The 22,449-nt window shown below is 36.4% G+C and overlaps 1 protein-coding gene across 1 annotated transcript in view; it reads left to right on the plus strand.

Moving 5' to 3' along the window:
* The window catches only part of TLL1 (tolloid like 1), a 335,849-nt gene that overhangs the window by 260,389 nt on the left and 53,011 nt on the right, over positions 1-22,449 (plus strand). The window contains exons 11-15 of the mRNA NM_001193114.3: positions 3,371-3,487; positions 4,681-4,826; positions 16,092-16,287; positions 18,159-18,284; positions 20,247-20,407. Coding sequence (NP_001180043.1) covers positions 3,371-3,487; positions 4,681-4,826; positions 16,092-16,287; positions 18,159-18,284; positions 20,247-20,407 — 746 coding nt within the window. The remainder of the gene's footprint in view (positions 1-3,370; positions 3,488-4,680; positions 4,827-16,091; positions 16,288-18,158; positions 18,285-20,246; positions 20,408-22,449) is intronic.

The raw sequence follows: 22,449 nt of genomic DNA on the forward strand, positions 1-22,449 counted from the left end.
CATGAGGTGTTAGGTACACATTCAACTGCTGGCTTTCTGCACCAAAAATGTTGGTTCTTACTGTAGACATCACAGTTTTGCCTCTCAGGTTTTTGTGGCTTAGAAGGTGTGTATGTAGTTTGTGTCATAAATTGTAGCTCAAATTTGGTGCACATCAAAGTATCCTACCAACCTTTAACCACAGACCACACATTAACTTACATGAGGCACTTTCTGTTGCCCTCTGTTTCAGCTAAAGGTGAGAGCTGCTGTGAGCATGTGAGTATCTACTCTATTGATTTTTTTTTTTTGAAATTGTAACTTTCTCTTCTATTTTTAGAAGTAGCTTTGCTCAGTTGTTTTTGAGTGCCTACAGATCTTTTCTTCTTAACATCTAAAACCTGCTGAATTAACATATTTGTATTAAAAGTGATAGCAGCCTTAGTAAATCCAATACATCTGTAGAAATGCTTAAAAATAAGGAAACATAAAGATTTGAACTAATTCGATGACAGGTTGAGGAAAACCTTGTCTTGAACATTTAGCTTCTTAGCCTTGTAGTAGTTGTTGTTCTTTAGTTAAAAAGTCCTCTCTGACTCTGTGATCCCACTGCCAGGCTCCTCTGTCCATGGGATTTCCAGGGCAAGAATACTGGAGCGGGTTGCCATTTCCTTCTGCAAGAGACCGTCCCCATCCAGGGATCGAACTCGTGTCACCTGCACGGGCAACAGTGGATTATTTACCACACGGCCACCTGGGAAACCCCAGTTTCTTAGCCTAGATGAAGCTGTTTATAATATATTGATATGTACGTGTGATCCTAATAAAACATTTCATTAAATTCATATTTAAAAATCAAATCTAAAGCTGAAATACCGAGAACACTTTTTTACAGCAACATCAGCATTACATACTGCAGGGTATAATAGCCTAATACACTAGTTCAGTCTGACCACAGTGTTCATATGGAAAGCTTTCCGCACTATTTCCTCTGACACCTCACTCCTCAGAGTGTAGCCACCACACTGGCAGACCAGAGTACTTGGGTGTTAGAAATGTAGAAATGCAGGTTCCACTCCACACCTTCTGAAACAGACTGCATTTTAACAGCTGCTGCTGCTAAGTCACTTCAGTTGTATCCGACTCTGTGTGACCCCATAGACGGCAGCCCACCAGGCTCCTTCGTCCCTGGGATTCTCCAGGCAAGAACACTGGAGTGGGTTGCCATTTCCTTCTCCAATGCATGAAAGTGAAAAGTGAAAGTGAAGTCGCTCAGTCGTGTCTGACCCTCAGCGACCCCATGGACTGCAGCCTACCAGGCTCCTCTGTCCATGGGATTTTCCGGGCAGAGGTACTGGAGTGGGGTGCCATTGCCTTCTTTGGCATTTTAACAGACACCCTGGCAATTCATATGAATTACAGTTTTTTCTTTTAGTCAGGTTTCTGTCTTCCAGTTTCCTTTTATTCAGAATTGAAATAAAATTGAAGTACAGTTGATTTGCAGTATTGTATTAGTTTCAGGTGTATAGCAAAGTGATTCATATGTATATATATACACACACACTAAGTTGCTTGACTGACTCTTTGTGACCCCATGGACTGCAGCCCACCAGGCTCCTCTGTCCATTGGTTTCTCCAGTGGCAAGAATACTGGAGTGAGTTGCCATTTCCTCCTCCAGCGGATCTTCCCAACCCAGGGATCAAACCCGCATCTCCTCCAATTCCTGTATTGGAGGCAGACTCTTTACCACTGAGCCACCAGGGAAGCCCATATACATATATGTATGCTAACTCATTCAGTTGTGTTCAACTCTTTGAGCCCCCATGGACTGTAGCTTGTCAGGCTCCTCTGTCACTGGCATTTTCTGGAGCAGATTGCCATTTCCTATTCCAGGGGATCTTCCCAACCAAGGGTTCGAACCTGCATCTCTTACATCTCCTGCATTGGTAGGCAGATTCTTTACCACTAGCACCAGCTGCGAAGCCCATATCTGGCTATCTATCTGTCTACACACACATATATTATTTTTACAGATTATGTTCCATTATGGGTTGTTGCAAAATATTGAATATAGTTCCCTGTGCTATACAGTAAATCTTTGTTGTTTATCTATTTTATGTTATAATAGTGTGTATCTGTTAGCCTCATGGGCTTCCCCAGTGGCTCAGTGGAAAAGAATCTGCCTTCAATGCAGGAGACACAGTTTCGATCCCTGGATGGGACAGATACTCTGGAGGAGGGCATGGCAACCCACTCCAGTATTCTCGCCTGGAGAATTTCCATGGTCAGAGGAGCCTGGCCAGGCTACAGTCCATAAGGTCACAAGGAGTCGGACACAACTGAAGCAATTTAGCATGCATCCACATCTGTTAATCTCATACTCCTAATTTATCCTTCTCCCCCTCCCTTTCCTACACATTGCAGTATAAGAGACATTACTCTCTTTTACATGGCCCTAAGTTTTTAATACATGCCCCTAATACCATTTAGGAAGACATTTTTTTTTCTTTTTTGCCTGCTAGCTGTTAGTATAAATGTGTTTTGACTTTTTTCATATACTAAAACTATATATGAAATCATTAACAAGGATACACAAAAATGAATGACAATATATTATTATTTGTAGAATTATTTCATGTGTATTATCATATTTACCTTTTTACCATTAATATGAAACCTTTGAGCACAATAGCAAACATACAGTAAGCAATGAATATTTGTAGAGGGTTGAGGGAGGGAAGAAGGAATGACAGATATTATTATATTCATTCAGTATTATACTTGCCTTTGGGTACACAATCAGAAAAATATCAGAACTCATACTCAAGTCTTCTAATACTGTTTGCCATTCTGCGTACTACACTACGTGTTATAGCTTTATAGATGGGATGGAATGTATGTAGTAATTAAGATCCTTAGGCAGCCTGGAGGTTTCTGTGACAAATGGCCACTGAACTTGGCTAAACAAAGAACTACACTTGAGCTGTCACTTCCCAACTAATGACCAGACTGACAGTTAAAGTATTTTTTCAGGATCACTTGAGGTCTTTTCTCTTCTCTGTGGAATAATATTCCCTACCCTCATGTATCATGTACAAATAGATGTTCTGAGCTACCTGTTTCCTAATTCCACAGATAGTGGTAGTGGTATCAATCATTTAATCTAAGGGCGATACGTTCCGATATTCTATAAATAAATAAGAAGAAATAGTTTTACTTATACACCTTTATTAAGTAAATATTAAGGATTCATAGCTATGGCTCTAGTTACTAGGCATGGTGATAGGAACCAAATCTGGTTTTATGTATGTAATTTGTAGGTAGTATGAAAACCAGTTAGAAAATAAAGTCATACTTAGAAGTCTGTCTTTATTCTTTTATTTCTTTTAGGTAGATTCTGTGGAGACAAATTGCCTGAAGTTCTTACCTCTACCGAAAGCAGAATGTGGATTGAGTTTCGCAGCAGCAGCAATTGGGTGGGAAAGGGCTTTGCAGCAATCTATGAAGGCAAGTAACTTTGTGCTTAGAGATGGCTTTTCCTTAGACCTCTTAACAGAAATGTACTTTCAATTTCATTTGAATAGTATTGTAATTTTATTTTAATTATGAAACTTTCTAAACTGCATCATGATGTCCATGGGATGATTTTAATAAAACTACTCATTAAGTTTAAATGCAAAAATAACCTGTTTTCTGGTACCAGTAATGTGGTAATATATAAATGTTCTCATCAGGGATGTGTGGGGAAAAAATAACTCATTAGAGATGTGTGGAAAACAACAATAACATCAAATGGCACAGGATTCTTAAACTTTGATTGTTTTTTCATAATAATATAAAATATTATGAAGAAATTTCCACTTCTCTTTGTACTGAGTTTGTGTGTATTTTATGCCTATACTGCAGAAATGTCCTGTTAAAGGAAACTGCATAGAAAATAATTGTGCACAGTTCTGGAGATTGCTTTGTCTAAACGAGAGAGTCAGAACTCAAGAAGAATTTACCAGATGCTTTGTTCTATAAGGTCTCTAAAAGAGTAAACCGGCATTGTGCTTCTTCTTGTCAGACCATGGGTAGAGATGACCCTTTTTGCTCCTGCCTCTGACAGCACAGAAATTTAGGCAGTTTACAAGAGAGACAGTCTGTGCTTCTCTTAGACTTTTAAGAGAACAGGAGCATTTGTTTCAGAGATTAGCTGTGTGGTCATGAAGGGTTTGGCTTGGGTGGAGCCACAGATGTTGCGCAAGAGGCCTGCTCACAGCAGGGGCCCAGGGAGTGCTGTGGGGCTTCTCTCCTGATGAGCTCTTCCACTGACTGAGGTCAAAAAACCTAAAGAAGCCATTCAGGGAATCACAGAGCAAACTCACATAGAATAAATTTTGAAATCTCAAAAAGTTTTTAAAGTCTAACAGAGAGGCTTGTTTTTGTAAAGGTGTGAATTAACAGTGGTTAAAAAATCTTATTTTCCTTTGCTGACTGTTATCTAATATTTATAGCTAAGTGGCTAGTTTTGTTTTGTTTTGTTTTTAATCAATGAAATACTTGGTTGATAAAAGTATTGGTGACCAGCCAACCTTGATTTTCATAACCTGGTCTTTATATGTTCAGCTATAGGCACTGAACTAAAATGCTATCTTAGAAGAAAATGGAAATGAAATGGCATGTCTAGGTTTATTTATTTATTTTTTTGCTTTTCTCAGCTATCTGTGGAGGTGAGATACATAAAAATGAAGGACAGATTCAGTCTCCTAATTATCCTGATGACTACAGGCCAATGAAGGAATGTGTGTGGAAAATAGCAGTGTCAGAAGACTGCTACGTCGGCCTGATCTTTCAGGCCTTTGAGGTAAAGTCCTTCAGGCAGCCTTTGTGGGGCACATCCTCCATAAATGACAGTGCATTTAAGGAAGCAAGAACTATGGAATCGGTGAAGAAGAGAAAGATTGCCTATAAAATGCAACATCAAGAGCAAGAGAGCTTTTTTTTTTTCCTTTGTTCCTCTCATTGCAGACATTTTCAAGAAGATTAAAGTGAGCTTACATTATCTGTGCTTTTGAATTAAAATGTTTGAAGTACTGACAATACTTTCTTTTGAAAAATGGCCAGGCTTGTTTCACAAGAATGCTTGAAGAGTCCATTAAAAAAAAAAAAACAAAAAAAAACTCTTATTTCTCCTCTAAACTAGGAAGGAGGCTAAAGGTAGCTCATCTTTTTTTGTTGTCTTTAGGGGGAAAATCCATTTTACACCTTTTTTATTATTATGCAGAAAATTGATTATATCAAAAACAGGGATTTAAATATTCTTAGGAGATTTTTACTGCATCAAAAATATTTATTGAGGAAGAAACCAGCACCAAAATTGCATTATTAGATGAGGACAGAATAAACCAAAGGCCAATCAGAATCCTGGAGCAAAATCCGCATCCAAACTACTATGCTAGCTAATGAGTCATTTTTGTGTGATGGGGAGAACTGAGTAAGAGGTGAGAAGCCAAGAGACATGAGAATTTGTTCGGAACTCCTGAGTATGCTTAAATTATAGAATCAGGCTAGAAATTGAGAGCCCAAAGCAGAGTAGGTAGGAGTGATGAGGTGTTGGCAGTAGGTCCAGGAAGAGATCAAGATGCCATTATCGGAGATTATTTCTTACTGATTAGAGGTACTACTGGAGAAGGCAATGGCACCCCACTCCAGTACTCTTGCCTGGAAAATCCCATGGATGGAGGAGCCTGGTAGGCTGCAGTCCATGGGGTCACTGAAAGTCAGATAGGACTGAGCAACTTCACTTTCACTTTTCACTTTCATGAATTGGAGAAGGAAATGGCAACACACTCCAGTGTTCTTGCCTGGAGAATCCCAGGGATGGGGGAGCCTGGTGGGCTGCCGTCTATGGGGTCACACAGAGTCGGACACAACTGAAGCGACTTAGCTGCAGCAAAGGTACTACTTACTGTCCGAGTGATCAGAAGTCTCCCGAGAACCCCACTTACTGTCAAGATGTACTTGCCACTGAATTGGTGATGTGAGGTGTCTCAGTCCCCAAAGCAGGAACCCCAGGGGAATATAGGAGTCACTTGAAAGCCCAGAAATGTTGTTCCCTCACCTGTAATCTCTGTAATATATTTTTTGGTTCTTCTCTACCCCTTTGCTTGTACCTTTAATTTTCATTTCTTTTTAATCATGAAAAAAATTCTCTTTTCTCCTATGATCAAGATGTTTATGCCCCTGACCACTTTGCATTTTTGGAAGCCTTGGTTCTGAGATTATTTGATTCACATTTAAATTTTAAATTTTTATTGGATTGAAGACATTATTGAAATAGCCATTTTATTGTAAAGAGTACTAAAATTTTTTAGGATTCACCCACGTTTTAGACCAAAACAACTGGTTCGCTGAAAAATTATCTAATGACCACATTACATGTATTTTGAGCTATTGAAAACATTGAGAAGAACTGTCTTCCAACAATACTCCAGTGTTTTATAAAATTCTATTACAGAAGTGATGTTAGCAAATGCATTCATTTGAGGCATCTAAAACTGAGATGCAGAAATTGCTGGCTTAGCTGGTTTGCAGTTTTTTGGTTTTGTTTCTTTTTTTGTTTCGATATACCAATATAGTAAGAGTTGCATTCTTCAAGAATAGGATAATGTAAGGACAAATAGGAAATATTTATACCTCAGGCACTTAGAACCATGCTTGACACATGGTAGTCATTTAATATACACTTCTTGATTAAGTGGATGAATAAGTTGTTACTACGCTTTGAAACTGAAGTAAGGTCATGTCATATAATAGTTCAATTGATAGTATATTTTATTTATTATCTCCAGTTCCCTGTCCTTTCTTCATTTTGCTTTATTTCCTTATGTTTTTCCTCCTTTATTTATACACTGGACATATTTGATTGTCTAGTAGGTCTCTTATCTTTGACTAACACTAACACCGTCTTTGATTGTTTAGTCTTACTCACACTAACCCAATCATCTTCCTATTTCAGTATTTAATGTTTCTGCATGTCACTCTTTTGCTATTGTCATTTAGTCACCAAGTCATGTTTAACTCTTTTGCAACCCCATGGACTCCTCTGTCCCTGGGACTTCCTAGACAAGAATACTGGAGTGGATTGCCGTTTCCTTCTCCAGGGGATCTTTCTCACCCAGGGATTGACCCCACATTTCCTTGATTGCAGGTAGATACTTTACCACTGAGCCACTGAGGACTCCCCATGTCACTATTTCCTCAAGGAATATTTCTAATTCCACTCTTTCTCTTAAACCCCAAGGCCAGTTCATCAACATATTCCATTTGCTTTGTATTCAAGATATCCTATACATATGATCACTTTACATTTACTTTCTTGCCACCACTGCTCTGATCACAGCCGCTTGCTTCGTAACTTGGTGAGTTCTTCACATCTCTACTTTTGCCTTACATATCCTGACACCCACACAACAGCCAGGATGATGCTCTCACACCATGAGTTATATCAAGCACTACTCTGCTTAAAGTTTCATCAAACACTACTGTCCATATGCCTCATGGAGAAAATCTTTGTGTTAGATTTTAAGGCACGTGTTATAGCACTGCTGGTCCTGAGTTCAGGGTTAATGAATTGGAATATCTGCGAAGGTAACTTTAAACAGAAACACACATAAAGCAAGGCTAAATGTTGATTTGTTTACAAAAATTTTGTGACCAGAACCTCTCAAGAACATAACCCTGTATTTCCCCAGGAGCTACAAATCAATATTCGCTAACTCGGTGTTTTTAGTGAATTAGTTGAACTCAACTATGGTGAATACTGAGAATTGGCTGTATATGTTTTTAATTTGGTCTAATGGTCATTAGATGGTTTGTATCAGTTAGTCAGTTATCTGTTTAAATCAATTTATTTTGTTTACATATTATATTTTCAATATACCGTTTATACATTTTATATTGAAAATGTATAATTTAAAAATGGTCTTTACTGTTTCTCAGTGTTTCATGTCTTTTTCTGACAAAACCATTTTTATTTACTGATATCAGTCTTTGATGTTTTTCAAACACTTTCTATTTTTATAACTTTTTAATTCCCTGTGTTACTCTCTCCCCTTTCAGATAAAAGGGCCCTTAAGATAAGCTAGTTCTACTGAAATCTACTATAAAGAACTTTCTCGCTGTTTATTATTTATGCCTTTCTGTGAATCTATGTCATGAATATTCACCTTTACTAATGCTACTTAGATTTTAATTGTAATACAAAAGAAATCTGAACAAGTGCTTTTGTTAATGAATTTCAGGTATGTTTGAGCAGGAAAGGACGCTATATGGGTGGTAATAAGAGTCCTAATATATCTATAATCATACCTTTTGGGACAATTTTCTTCTCTAGTAGTTACTAATACATTGATCCTAAGACCAGTACTGAAATGAATTTGTACATGAATGTAAATAGTGTCTAAAATCATTTTGAAGAACATGTCTTCTTTTCAACAGTAGTGTTGGTAAAGCAGGCTTGGTACTACTGTTTCACTTGAGCACTTTCAATATGCAGAAATACATAAGAGAAAAAGTTGGGGAGGCTATAAATACAACTTCAAAGAAATGTCACTAAAGCAGAAAGTGAATGAAACAAATCCAGAGCTTACTTATGTTTAATTAAAATCCCTACATACATTTATTTATGTGGGATGACACTTGAGGCACTTGTCAGTTTTTCTATACATTCTGATTTGGTTATACCTTGCTTCTGAAAACCATAGTGTGGAATAGTTTTCCTCATCTTTACTAGCAACTTTCTAAACCACATACAAAAGTTTTTTGTTTTTTGTTTTTTGTGGCACAGTTGACCTTGAACAACACAAGTCTGAACTACAGTTATCGACTTATATGCAATTTGTGTTTGATTAGAGATCACAATATATAAAGTCAAAAAACTAGGGTATAAATGGCTAATATCTCCAAACTGCTTCAGCCTCTTTCCCTTCAATGTGTCATTTATTAGTTCCTTTATTTTTGAGGCAGAGATTGCCGTTCCAGTTTTTCAACTGCACTAGGCTGACACCCCTAACTCCTACACTGTGCAAGGGTTAACTGTATTTTATAAATTACTCAGTTAAAAGTAATCCTTTAATTCTTTAAATATTTTATATTAGTTTAAATTAAGTAGGTTCATCTTTGTGAGTGAACTAGGAAGCCAAGACAAGGAGATCTTAATTAGTTAACATTTTTATGCTTGCCCTGCACTATTTCTTTGGATATTTGGCTAATAATACATTAATGTATTGGTGAAAGTGAAAGTCTTTTAGTCATGTCTGACTCTTTGCAACCCTATGGCCTAGGCAGTCCCTGGCATTCTCCAGGCCAGAATACTGGAGTAGATACTAGCCTTCCCTAACCATTGTTTTGGTTAATAACTATAAAAGAGAATTAAGTACCTCTCCATAATTTTATTGAATACTTTAGGCTATCAGTCTATTCTGAAAGATTAGATTAAATAAACCTGCCCAAGGTCACACAAATCTCAATTAGTAGCACTGAGATTAACAGTGCAATTCCATGGCCTGCCACTCACGCACCCATTTTGTCTTGCTAGCAAAATGAAGCATATATATTCTCTCATAGCATTAAATTCTTTCCCTTCATAGCTATTGTCATTTGTACATTTGTATTATTTAATCAATAAATGCCAATCAGTCAGGGACATGTCTGTTTGTTTATCACTGTTTATATACTATCAAGTGTATATTTATTATCTGGCCATTATAGATTTTCAATGACTCTTTACTAAATTTATGAGTGAGTTAAAAAATACTGTGTCATGAAGAAAAAAACTCAAATGGCAGCATTGAAAAACCTGAATCATATGAAATTAAACCTAACCACACCTTATGGTTTTGATTTCCACATATTTAATCATGTTTGTTTTTTCTCCACTCTAGTGTCAAAATTGTCTACTTAAAATATGCACAGTGTGAGAGTTGTGAGTTAGTTTTATTGGGGGCAAAATTAGGACTGCAGACTCTGAGAGAGACTGCTCCAAAGAGGCAAGGGGGAAAGGTCAGCATAGATGTTATTTTGGTGAAGGGAGAATGCATGCAATCAAGCACACAATTTTCCAAAAGGTTTCTACTAGTCTCATGAAGCTTTTGCTAGTCAGGAGCAATAGTCATCACCATGAAGGATTTTAGTGCTTTTCTAGATATGGGGAGATACCAGAATTGGGCTTGTAAAATCAGTTCCTGAAAACATCTATTTGAAGACCTGTCTTTGCTAGTTCTCCACCATCCTACCCCCACCTCAAGTACAGAGTAACTTGTTTCTACTCTCCACCCTGAACTCCTTTCAGAGAGTATTGAAAATAAGAAGCTGCAGAAGCATATGATTTAATCCTTGTAGAGGTAGATGGCAAGTGCCAATAGCAAGTGACAATTTTTAGTTGGCAATATTCATTAAGTACTAATAGTAATAATAAGGGATTCTCTGATGGTTCAGGTGGTAAAGAATCTGCCTGCAATGCAGGGGACCCAGGTTCAATCCTTCAGTGTTGGTCAGGAAGATATCCTGGAGATGTACTAATAAAAATAATATTAACTAATAAAATATTAAACATGACAGTACATTTTAAAATAACCATCCTATTAAACATTTTTCCTTTTTATTTAAAATTCCTTTTGTTATAGCTTTATCACGACTTTATTTTTCACATTATTAAAATTAATTTATTTTTAATAACACATGCTAATCTTGATTGTTTTTGTTAGTCATACTTTTCTTTAACATCTTCCCCTAAAGCAACATTAATGACTTAAAATTGTTCCAAGTGTATAGAATTTTGAGTTATACTAACTATAAAAGTTTAATCATTTATGTAGTTATAGTATTAATTATATTTTGAAATTATGTCCTACCACTCACTGAAGACTTATCACGGTAAAATAGATATAACATATGTACGCACAGTAGTGTTAAGTACATTCACATTGTGTAAGCAACCTCTAGAACTCTGTTCATGCTGCAAAACTGCAGCTGTTTACCCAGCAAGCAACAATTCCCCATCCATGCTCCCCCCAGACCAGGGCAATCACTGTTGCTTTATGTCTCTGTGAATTTGACTACTCTAGGTACCTCGTGTAAGTGAAATCATACAGTATTTGAATTTCGTGTGACTTTTAAAATTTCACTAACTGTAATATCCTCAAGGTTCATCTATGCCATAGCACATGAAAGGATTTCCTTCCTTTTTAAGGCTAATATCCCATTGTATGTATAGTCCACAGTTTGCTTTTCCATTCATCCTCTGATGGATGTTTGGACTGTGTTCACCCCTTGGCTATTATGGATAATGCTGCTATTAACACGGATGCACAAATATCTCTCCAAGACCCTGCTTTCAGTTTTCCAAATGTATACCTGAAAGTGGAATTGATGAATCATATGGTAATTTTATTTTAAATTTTTCAAGCAGTATGGGAAAGCTTTCACTAAAACTATTCCCTAGGAAATTTGGACATGTCAGAGGTTTTTACAAATAACTAGATATTGCAGTAGATGTTTTTGGAATGTCAAATTTATTTGGAAATTTGATTATAAAATGAAAGCACAATGTGTGAATGGCCCTGAAGCCCGGGCCTGATATCTTGCTCCAGGGTTAGCATTCCTTCAGTCTTAGTGCTCCCTGCATCACTGACCACAGAGCTCTGTACTGGCTGGCAGTGTTTGAATGAGAGGCTGGCTACTTTAAGTTATATTTAATTGATTTCAGATCTTGCTAAATAAAAGGACTTAGCTTTTCAATGCTTCTTCTCTAACATACCAGTCAAGATATGGACCCTCCACTTAATAATGAAATGTAATATCCATCTCTTGTGCCTAAGCTTTGTACTTGTTTTTCCTTCTTTGTGTATTGGATCTACTTCCAGTACCATTTATATGTCAGTTTCCTAAAAAAAAATATTCAGAGCTTAATATCACTTTTATTGTTTTTTATATATATACATATTAGGTCTGTTTACTTTAAGATAAACTTGCCACCCTCCTATACGGTTTGTGCTCTGATTACCTTAAAGTCTGTAATAGGTCCGTATCATCATCACATTTGCTACATGTGTAATTGTACGTAACATTGCATTCAGGTTCCAGATCTGTGAACTATGTCCATGCTTCAAAGCAAGAAGAAACTTTTTCTTTTTTTGTCTTTATGAATTATTGACTTTTCTGTTCTTTTCCCCATTATCCCTAATGTAACGTAACATCAAGGAATTTATCCACTTTTTAGCTTTGAACATATCTATCTATTCTGTATACTGGAGAAGGAAATGGCAACCCGCTCCAGTATTCTTGCCTGGAGAACCCCATGGACAAAGGAGCCTGGAGGGCTGCAGTACACAGGGTCACAAGAGTCAGGACACAATTTAGTGACTAAACTACCACCATCATTCTCTAAAACTGTCACACAAATAACATAAATGAAATAAATCAAACTCTCATTTGTGCTCACCATCATTACTGCTATGCAGATACAGCTAAAGAGATATTAATTGTAATTAACACCAATAGAGCAGATTTATTGTGCTGATATTGCATTAGGATTTATGTAATTAACCTAGAAAAATATGTAAACAGGAATCATGGAGGTCACAGGTGAGCTATCTGGGTCAACAACTGTGGCATCGGCTATGTGAGACTATAGTTTTTATTTCTATTGTTTAACCCAAGATACCAAGTGCATGATACTTGATATGTAAGTAACATGTAATTCATAAATAAGTACTGGTAGAATCAATCTTAAAATTGATCATTTTTATACATTTTACCCATGAGATATTTACACTTTGTGTATCATATAAAAATGGACTTTTCTGGTGGCTCAGATGGTAAAGAGTCTGCCTGCAATGTAGGAGACCAGGGTTGGGAAGATCCCCTGGAGAAGTGGCAACCCACTCCAGTACTCTTGCCTGGAAAATTCCATGGATGGAGGAGCCTGGTAGGCTAAAATCCATGGGATTGCAAAGAGACAGGACTGAGCAACTTCACTTCACATCATATAAAATATTTAAAATTTTTGCTAAGTATAACTAGTGAATATGCTGTAAATTTAAAGAGAACTTTTGTGTAACTGTTAAAGGAACAAAGTGAGTGTTATATACAGGGAAATATGCATTATCCTGTTTCTTTGTAATCATTGATGAAGTGTAATTTGTTTTCAATATTGTCTATCTCATTTTCTTCATACTGTATTTAAAAGCCCAAAGCCTTTTAATTAGCCTTTTTTTTTTTTTTTTTTTTACTTCTGGTATGACTTCTAATATGAAACAATGTGATTTTTTTCTATTAATTGACCTTCTCTGGCAGGCAGCTTCTTTCCTCACTGTGTGTTCTCACTCCCTTTCCTCTTCTGATATAACCTTTTCCTCCACTTCCAACATGATTCATGAGTTGCAAGCAGTTCATTCTGTGTTGCTCAAGCAGGTAAAGATAGGCTGGCTTGCTGAGACTTTGGTTATTTTCCCTACAGTTTTGTTACTGCTCAGTTTCACTTATTCTTCTATCAAGCTGTATACCTTGAAAGTTTCAGATATTATTTTATATGTCCCCTTAGCCAAAGAATAGCCTTTGGCCATCTGGAAATGTCCTCATATTTATAGAGAATTCTGATTTTGAAGAGAGTGTGTTAAAGACTGAGAGAAGATATGTTCTACCTGGTCAGATAGCCTTGTCACCCCTGGTGACGAATTCACTCCTCGTGCAACTCCTAGCTCTCCCTCACCTTCCTATTTAATAGCTACTGTCGCAGAAGTATGCTTTAAAAGTGAGACATTTTTAACGTTAAATACTTTCCAATTCTTTCCCATAATTCCACATACAAAGAGAGTACATTTTTATGGAAAAATCCGGAATTATGAATCCTAGTGAACTCCTACTGATAGTATAATTTAAAATCACAACTTTCACTCACCCCACCCCCAATTTTCATGCTTCCTGTCTTCTTTCACTTTGTGTTTTTCTATAGAATATATTACTTTCTAATATTTTATGATTATGATTTACCTTGTTTATTGTTCCTTTGCTCTCTACATGCCAGGATAATTTCCAGGACTGCAAGTCTCTATTACTTTGACAAATGATGCATGCTGAGCAGTGAGAAGTATACTAAGCACACTATGCATACTGAGTGAGAAGAGTGCCCAGCGTAGAACCAGGCAGTGAACATTCAATGAAGAAATGAATGACCCTGATTTGTGATTGGGAAAAGGACAGCAGCAAATGCAGTACTTAGTTCTAACCAAATCTGCTTCAAAATATATTCTGTTTGTCTTCATGCTGCCTAATGTGAAGACTATCATTGCTAATGTACTGACAAATCAGGAAATGACTTCTTCAACCAACTCTGCCACCAGTTTCATGCATACAGATTGTAGTTCATGGAATGAACATGTTCCCTGACATTTGTTTTGTGATAGGAGAATTCCATAAATTAGTGAAATGTATGTTGAATGATGGTTGAAAAGATGTGATACTTTTCATGGTTTATTAACTGTAGATGACTATGCTTTCCAGCTTCAAATACTTAATAAGTAGTTGACTCTACTAAGATTTTAGGGTCAGTCATTTTTTGGGGGGGGGATTTATATATATATATATATGTATTTATTTTAATTAGAGGCTAATCACTTTACAATATTGTATTGGTTTTGCCATACATCAACATGAATCCACCATGGGTGTACACATGTTCCCAATCCTGAACCCCCCTCCCACCTCCCTTCCCATACCATCCCTCTGGGTCATCCCAGTGCACTAGCCCCAAGCATCCTGTATCCTGCATTAAACCTGGACTGGCAATTCATTTGTTATATGATATTATACATGTTTCAATGCCATTCTCCCAAATCATCCCCCCCCTCTCCCACAGAGTCCAAAAGACTATTCTATACATCTGTGTCTTTTTTGCTGTCTCACATACAGGGTTATCATTACCATCTTTCTAAATTCCATATATATGCATTAGTATACTGTATTGGTGTTTTTCTTTCTGGCTTACTTCACTCTGTATAAAATATAGAAGCAAGAATTTATTTAAAAATTGTCTTATAATTTATAAAACAATTTGCAGATTTTTTTAGTATTTTAGGGCTAAAACAAATGTCACTCCTTTATAAAGGCCAATGCTGCTGCTGCTGGAGGTGCTGCTGTTTAGTCACTAATTTGTGTCTGACTCTTTGTGACCCCATGGTCTGTAGTCCACGAGGCTCCTCTGTCCATGGTTGTCCCGGGCGAGAATACTGGAGTGGGTTGCCATTTCCTTCTCCTGGGGATCCTCCCTACCTATTAACTGAACCTGCATCTCCTGCTTTGGCAGGCGGATTCTTTAATACTGAGCCACCTGGGGAGCCCCTTACAGGCCAATAGTCTGAGCTAATATTTGCATTTAGTTGTTTAGGAAAGAGATTAACCTCATCCAGGATGCACAGTTTGCAAGGAAAGATTCGGGGTAAAAGGGCTCATTTAGCAAGCCCTGTGACTCTGAGAGGGCAGCTAGTGCTAGTTCCATAGTGGAGTCATCTCACTCACAGCTATGCTAACTGTGGATAAAGGATTCATAGACTAAGAAGAATTGTAGTCTCATATTATCAGATTTTCCTTCAGAAAGATATGTATAACCTGAAACTATGCAACATATTGATAAAATAATGGTTTTGTTGATCAGCTATGAGCAATTATTATAATTATTGGCTATGTTTCAGAACAAATTATGCATTGCTTATAGGATATCTAGCCCAGATTTCTAATGATAATTTTAAAACTGGAATTTTAAAAATTCTGTTTTCCAAAGAATTACTACTTGTGTTTTTATTCCATTTTAAAAGGCAGTAGCTTCTATGATCCTAATGCATGTGGATGCACTTTTTCATAGATATTTTCTCTGTCTTTACCAGATTAATACACCGTTTATTCATGGACAGTATGATATTACCATGCACAATTCATCAGAAATGCTCTCTTTTGTGTAAATAATTTGTTATATGGCCATGTTAGTACCATGGCACTGAGAATACATAATGCTCTTCTTATAGAAATTGTTTTGTCTGTTAATGAGATAGATCACATATTTTTATTATTACAGATTGAAAGACATGACAATTGTGCCTATGACTACCTAGAAGTTCGAGATGGAACCAATGAAAGTAGTCCTTTGATAGGACGTTTTTGCGGTTATGATAAACCTGAAGATATCAGATCTACCTCCAATACCTTGTGGATGAAGTTTGTTTCTGATGGAACCGTGAACAAGGCAGGGTTTGCTGCCAATTTTTTTAAAGGTAACTTAGAATCATTTAAAATGTAAGCTTCACTTTGTCAACAATAAATATAGTATTATGTAGTAAATGTATTTAGCTTTGAGGCAGGGAAGAAATAGAGTAATGTAATACTGAAGGGTGAAGTATGCAGTCTTCATAAATATATCAATATTTTTATGGTTTTTGATGGAAAAGTTTACTGGTTAAAAAAATAAAGAAAACTAGAATCTGGAGATTTGTAGCACAGGACAGGAAATCCATTAGGATTTTCTATCGTCTGTTTTTTAGGAAACAGTCAAAATAGCAAAATCCAGAAAGGGATATTCAGATAAGAGGAAATATTTGCAATATAATCAACAAAAAGTTTATAACCAGAAGGGGATTACTAACATATATTTCATCAATTTATTTCCAGGTGACAGCACTTTTATGCCATCCCTTAGCGAGTAGCATTCTACCACATTACAAATACTGTATGGCCTCCTTAGTAGGATATTCTGATCCCTTAAAATGTCTTTTTGACAAAGAATTATTACTAATTATCTTTAATTTTGAATTGTATAATCACATTTTATTTTATTTTCATGTCCTTTGCATGATGTATATCTGTAGGATAAAAAGAAAGCTGTTTCAGTGTAAATAATAGTATCAGATTTGCTTCTTGAAAATTCAAAGACATTTAGGTTAACTGTGTTATTGTAGAATAAAATTCTTTTAATAGAGAAAATAAATTTCCTCTGTGATACCTTTTAAAGAATAAGTGATGAATTCAGTTGTGTATGTCAAAGTGTGAAGAATATCTAGACATTTTTCTTATTTGAAGAGCAAATTGATTTCCCCTGGGTATTATTCACCATTTGAATTGAAAGGCAGAGAACCTTGGCACTTAGGGTATATGTATCCAAAGTATTAATTAAAATATTCATTTACATACTTTAAATCTTCCCCACATGTTATATTTTATAGTAGAAGAAACATACTATAAGAGTCTCTCATGTGATGTTTGTATTTGGTTATCAAAATGCTTAGTGTTGGATGATACACAGTTTCTCCAGAGAATATTTTTTACTGTTTTCTTAATTCAGAGTAGGTTATTCCTAAAGAGTGAGATTATGAAGTACCTTGTCACATGTGTTTTTTTAGAATAATATATATGTTTCACATGTCTATTTTGTATATTTTTTATGTTACCACATACAATTTAAATAATTAATGTTTATAAAATATGGAATTATGTATTTTCTGAATCAACATTGCTATATAAAAAATACTGAATGTTTTAATTTAAAGAGGTCTAGAAATTTTCTTAGTTTTTTTTCCTTTTTAATTGTTTGCCACCATAATTTATTTATTAATAATGCTATTTCCTAAAAGCATTTTTCAGGCTACCTAGCAAACTATACTATGAAACGAACAGATGAATTCATGTTCTTTCAGTAAGTTTTCTATTTAATTCTGAAAAATCTCTACATCGTAGTAATCTCCTTTAACTTTAAATTCAGAAAAAATCACATGCTGTGTCTGAGATAAGGTGATCATCAGTTGGCTCAGTCCTTCTGATTCTCACACAATTTTTAGGTTGCAGTGACATGGATTCTTATATGTCATCCATCAAAGGCTTGCAAGTGTTTCCTGTTATTTTGTTGAAGAAATCAATTGTTTCAGTTTCATTCAAAACTATTAAAGTTTAAAAATAAAATAAAATTTAAAAAAATAAAAATAAAAAAAATAAAAAATTACTTCATCTCCCTAGGAAAAATAAATAAATAAATAAACCACAATGAGAGATTTTCTTATAAAAAAAAACTATTAAACGTCACATTTTCAAAAAATTTTGCACATTAGTATATAAAAACAAAATAGCTGGTCTCTAATTGTTGCCACTTTTATAGAGGAAGATGAGTGTGCCAAGCCTGACCGTGGCGGCTGTGAGCAGCACTGTCTGAACACGCTGGGCAGCTACCAGTGCGCCTGTGAGCCTGGCTATGAACTGGGACCCGACAGAAGGACCTGCGAAGGTGGGGCTGGATTTGCACATGGTGTTCCCTGCCTGAAACCCTACCCATGCCTTTCTCTCATGCAATCTCATTCTCTTTCTCTCTTTCTGCCTCCCTCTTAAGCAAGAATAAAATAGACACAGTTACAAAGAAAATATAGTATCTTTAAAACAGAGGATATTGCATACAAGATAAAAAGAAAGTTATGTGGCTATTTCTATGTGACTCCTAACATAAATATTTTTACACTTTAGAAATATGCCAAATATGGTAAACCTGAAAGTACAGGTAGCTTTAAAAATATATGTATAAATATGATAATCTTTTTTTTTTTCTAGGTTAGGTCCACATCTTTATTTTTTTTTTTTTAAACTTTACAAAATTGTATTAGTTTTGCCAAATATCAAAATGAATCCGCCACAGGTATACATGTGTTCCCCATCCTGAACCCTTCTCCCTCCTCCCTCCCCATACCACCCCTCTGGGTCATCCCAGTGCACTAGCCCCAAGCATCCAGTATCATATTAGTTGACTTGCATACACAGATACACATATATATGCATACATACACAAAGGCAAGTAAAGAGACCAATTACTTTAGCTAACTCTTGACTCCTTAGGAATTAATTAGGAACTGTGTATAATACATTCCTTTCACTGATGGTGGTGGTTTAGTCGCTGTGTTGTGTCTGAGTCTTGCGATCCCATGGACTGTAGCCGCCAGGCTCCTCTGTCCACGGGATTCTCCAAGCGAGAACACTGGAGTGGGTTGCCATTTCCTTCTCCAGAGGATCTTCCCAACCCAGGAATCGAAACTGGGTCTCCTGCATTGCAGGCAGATTCTTCACCGACGGACCTATGAAGGAAGTCCTTCCTTTCACTTAACTTGCTTTTAAATACTCTAATTTTCCTAATCTCACTATCAATAAGAATTAGAGGTAACATAAATAGCTGTTGTTGTTGTTCAATTGCTCAGTCATGTCGGACTCCTTGCAACCCCATGGACTGCAACACACCAGGCTTCCCTGTCCTTCACTATCTCCTGGAGTTTGCTCAAACTCATGTCCATTGAGTCAGTGATGCCATCCAACCACCTCATCTTCTGTCACCCTCTTCTCCTCTTGCCTTCAGTTTTTCACATCATCAGGGGCTTTTCCAATGAGTCAGCTCTTCGCATCAGATGGCCAAAATTCAGGGTTGATTTCCTTTATAATTGACTGGCTTGATCTCCTTGTAGTACCTCTTTTAAATAGATCACCCAAAAGGGAAAGAAAACCAGTTTAAATGGAGTTTTGGGAGTAACAAATATGCTCTATTTACTATAGTTTACCTTGCCTTCTAGCTCAACTAATTCTTCCTAAGAGTTTCTTGTCTTGGAAAAAAAAAATGAAAGAGTTTGGAGAAATAAGCAATTGATTTTGGTCTTACTACAATAGGCTGTATTGTTCTTTATACATATTTTTATGAATTCTTACAGCAATCATATGGTATAGATATTATATCTGAGAATATCCAGAGGGATGGTACGGGGAGGGAGGAGGGAGGGGGGTTCAGGATGGGGAACACATGTATACCTGTGGTGAATTCATGTTGATGTATGGCAAAACCAATACAATATTGTAAAGTAATTAACCTCCAATTAAAATAAATAAACTTATATTTAAAAAAAAAAAAAGATAAGAAAACTGACACCCAGTTTTTTTTATATTGCTCAGACAACTTTAAAAGGACCTAAAATGTTGTAGTTCAGCCATCACTTTCTTGTAGTTCAGCAATCACTTTCTTGGCTCCAAACCTGCAAAATAACACTTACAAATGGGATTAGATGATTCAAATTGTTGTACTAAAGACTACAATTTTCTAGATTTTGAAAAATTCAGAAGATGGTTGAAATTTAATGCTGAGATATTTAATTATTAGTGGAAAGGTGCTAAGAAGCAGAGAGATTTATTAGGAGAAACTTTCCTTTTTCTTTCTTTCCAGCGGCTTGTGGCGGACTTCTTACGAAGCTGAATGGCACCATAACCACTCCAGGATGGCCCAAGGAGTACCCTCCCAACAAACACTGTATATGGCAAGTGGTTGCACCAACACAGTACAGAATTTCTGTGAAGTTTGAGTTTTTTGAATTGGAAGGCAATGAAGTAAGTGAATAATAAATATGTTTTTATAAACGGTTTTAGGAATCCCCAATGGTGATCTGGAAAGCTAAAAAAGAAAGGCAAAAGGAAAGAAAGAAGGAATGGAAGGAGGGAGGGAGGGAAGCAGGGAGGTAGGAAAGAGAGAGAGAAGAAGACAAGAAACAAGTATGATAGTATAGATACTCTAGTCTTCCTTTGCTCTGTTTCTCATTTCTGCAACTGCTTATAATTCCTGTTGGCACTGGATGATTTAGACTGTCTCTAGGAGATTGAAAATGACTCCCCAGCATTTTCCTCATTTTCTGAAGTACTATTAAAACATTAGGGTCATGTCACATAGACTTTTCTAGAAAAACAAACCAAAATTCACTTGTTGAATCGTAGCAAAAATTCCTTTTTGGAAGAACCTGGTATATTTCACTAGTGGAAATGGGTATATTTTCATTATATAACTAGTTTTGCATTATGAATATGCTTATGATTCACAAAGATTAATTTTTAACCTCAATAAAAGATGAATCTGGTTGACACTATCTTTCCTTTCTTTACCTTTATAGTTTACCATAGTAAAAGTCCAGTTTTCTGTTAGGTGATCACTTTTAAACAAGTGAAATCATTTATTTGAAAATTCCTATGTGCTAGTACACAAGCACCAAATTCAAACAGAATGTCAACCCTAGAAATGACAACTTTTAGAACTGTGTCTTGTATGACTGGTCAATATTGTTTTAAGTCCGGAGAAAATGTAACAAAAGTTTTTTTTTGTTTGTTTGAGCTTTTGTACTTTGCTTCCTTTTCTCTTTCTAACTTTCACATCTTGTATCCCAGAAACTTTTTTTCTTTGTTTATTTTAAAATGAAAAAGTGAAAGTGAAAGTTGCTCAGTTGTGCCCACTCTTTGCCACTGCATGAACTATACAGTCCATGGAATTCTCCATGTCGAAATACTGGAGTGGATAGCTGTTTCCTTTCTCCAGGGGATATTTGTAATCCAGGGATCAAACTCAGGTCTCCCACATCACAGGCAGATTCTTTACCAGTTGAGCCACCAGGGAAGCCCAAGAATACTGGAGTGGATAGCCTATCCCTTCTCCAGGGGATCTTCCCAACCCAGGAATTGAACCAGGATCTCCTGAATTGCAGCTGAGCTACCAGGGAAGCCCAATTTATAATGAATTAAGATTCAAAAGTACGATAAATTCACTCATAAAATGTATTTTGTCTTTGATGTATATTTGTTGAATGATTGCAAATAAGTGGAGAACAGAAATATAATGTATCTGTGGCGGTTTAGTCGTTCAGTTGTGTCCGACTCTTTGTGACTCCATGGACTATAGGCCACAAGGCTCCTCTGTCCTTGGGATTTCCCAGGCAAGAATTCTGAAATGCATTGTCATTTCCTTCTCCAGGGGATCCTCCCTACCCAGGGATTGAACCTGGGTCTCCCACATTGCAGGCAGACTCCTTACCAACTGAGCCACCAGGGAAGCCCAATGTATCTGTACTCCTGGGTAATATTATTGGTAATAATTGTGAGTTTTATGCTATAATTTTGTATTGTATATGTATCTTTGCTTCTTTACTCCTCCCACTTTTCCTACTTTTTTAATCATTTTTAAAAATTTTTATTTGTAGTAGTGAAGGCATTTGTGTGCATTTTTAGTCTCTTATTAATGGCTTTGAGGTGGGACTTCCCAAGAGGCTCAGCGGTAAAGACTCCACCCGACAATGAAGGAGAAACCTGTCTGATCCCTGAGTTAGAAGATTCCCTGAAGAAGGAAATGGCAACCCACTCCAGTACTCTTGCCTGAGAAATCTCATGGACAGAGGGGCTTGGAGTGGCTATAGTCCATGGTGTCGCAAAAAGAGTTGGACATGACTTCACAACTAAACAAACAATAGCTGGCTTTGAGGTGAAAAGAAGTGCAGACTTTTGTGTTTCCCTTAAGGAAATTAAAGTCTGAAATGCAATGAACTGATGTTTCAGAGAATTGTACAGTTTTAGACCTCTAGGGACCTTTTGAGGTCTTCTTCACAACATGTATA

The sequence above is a fragment of the Bos taurus genome, chromosome 17 (genome assembly GCF_002263795.3).
Source record: "Bos taurus isolate L1 Dominette 01449 registration number 42190680 breed Hereford chromosome 17, ARS-UCD2.0, whole genome shotgun sequence".
NCBI classification, from domain to species: domain Eukaryota; kingdom Metazoa; phylum Chordata; class Mammalia; order Artiodactyla; family Bovidae; genus Bos; species Bos taurus.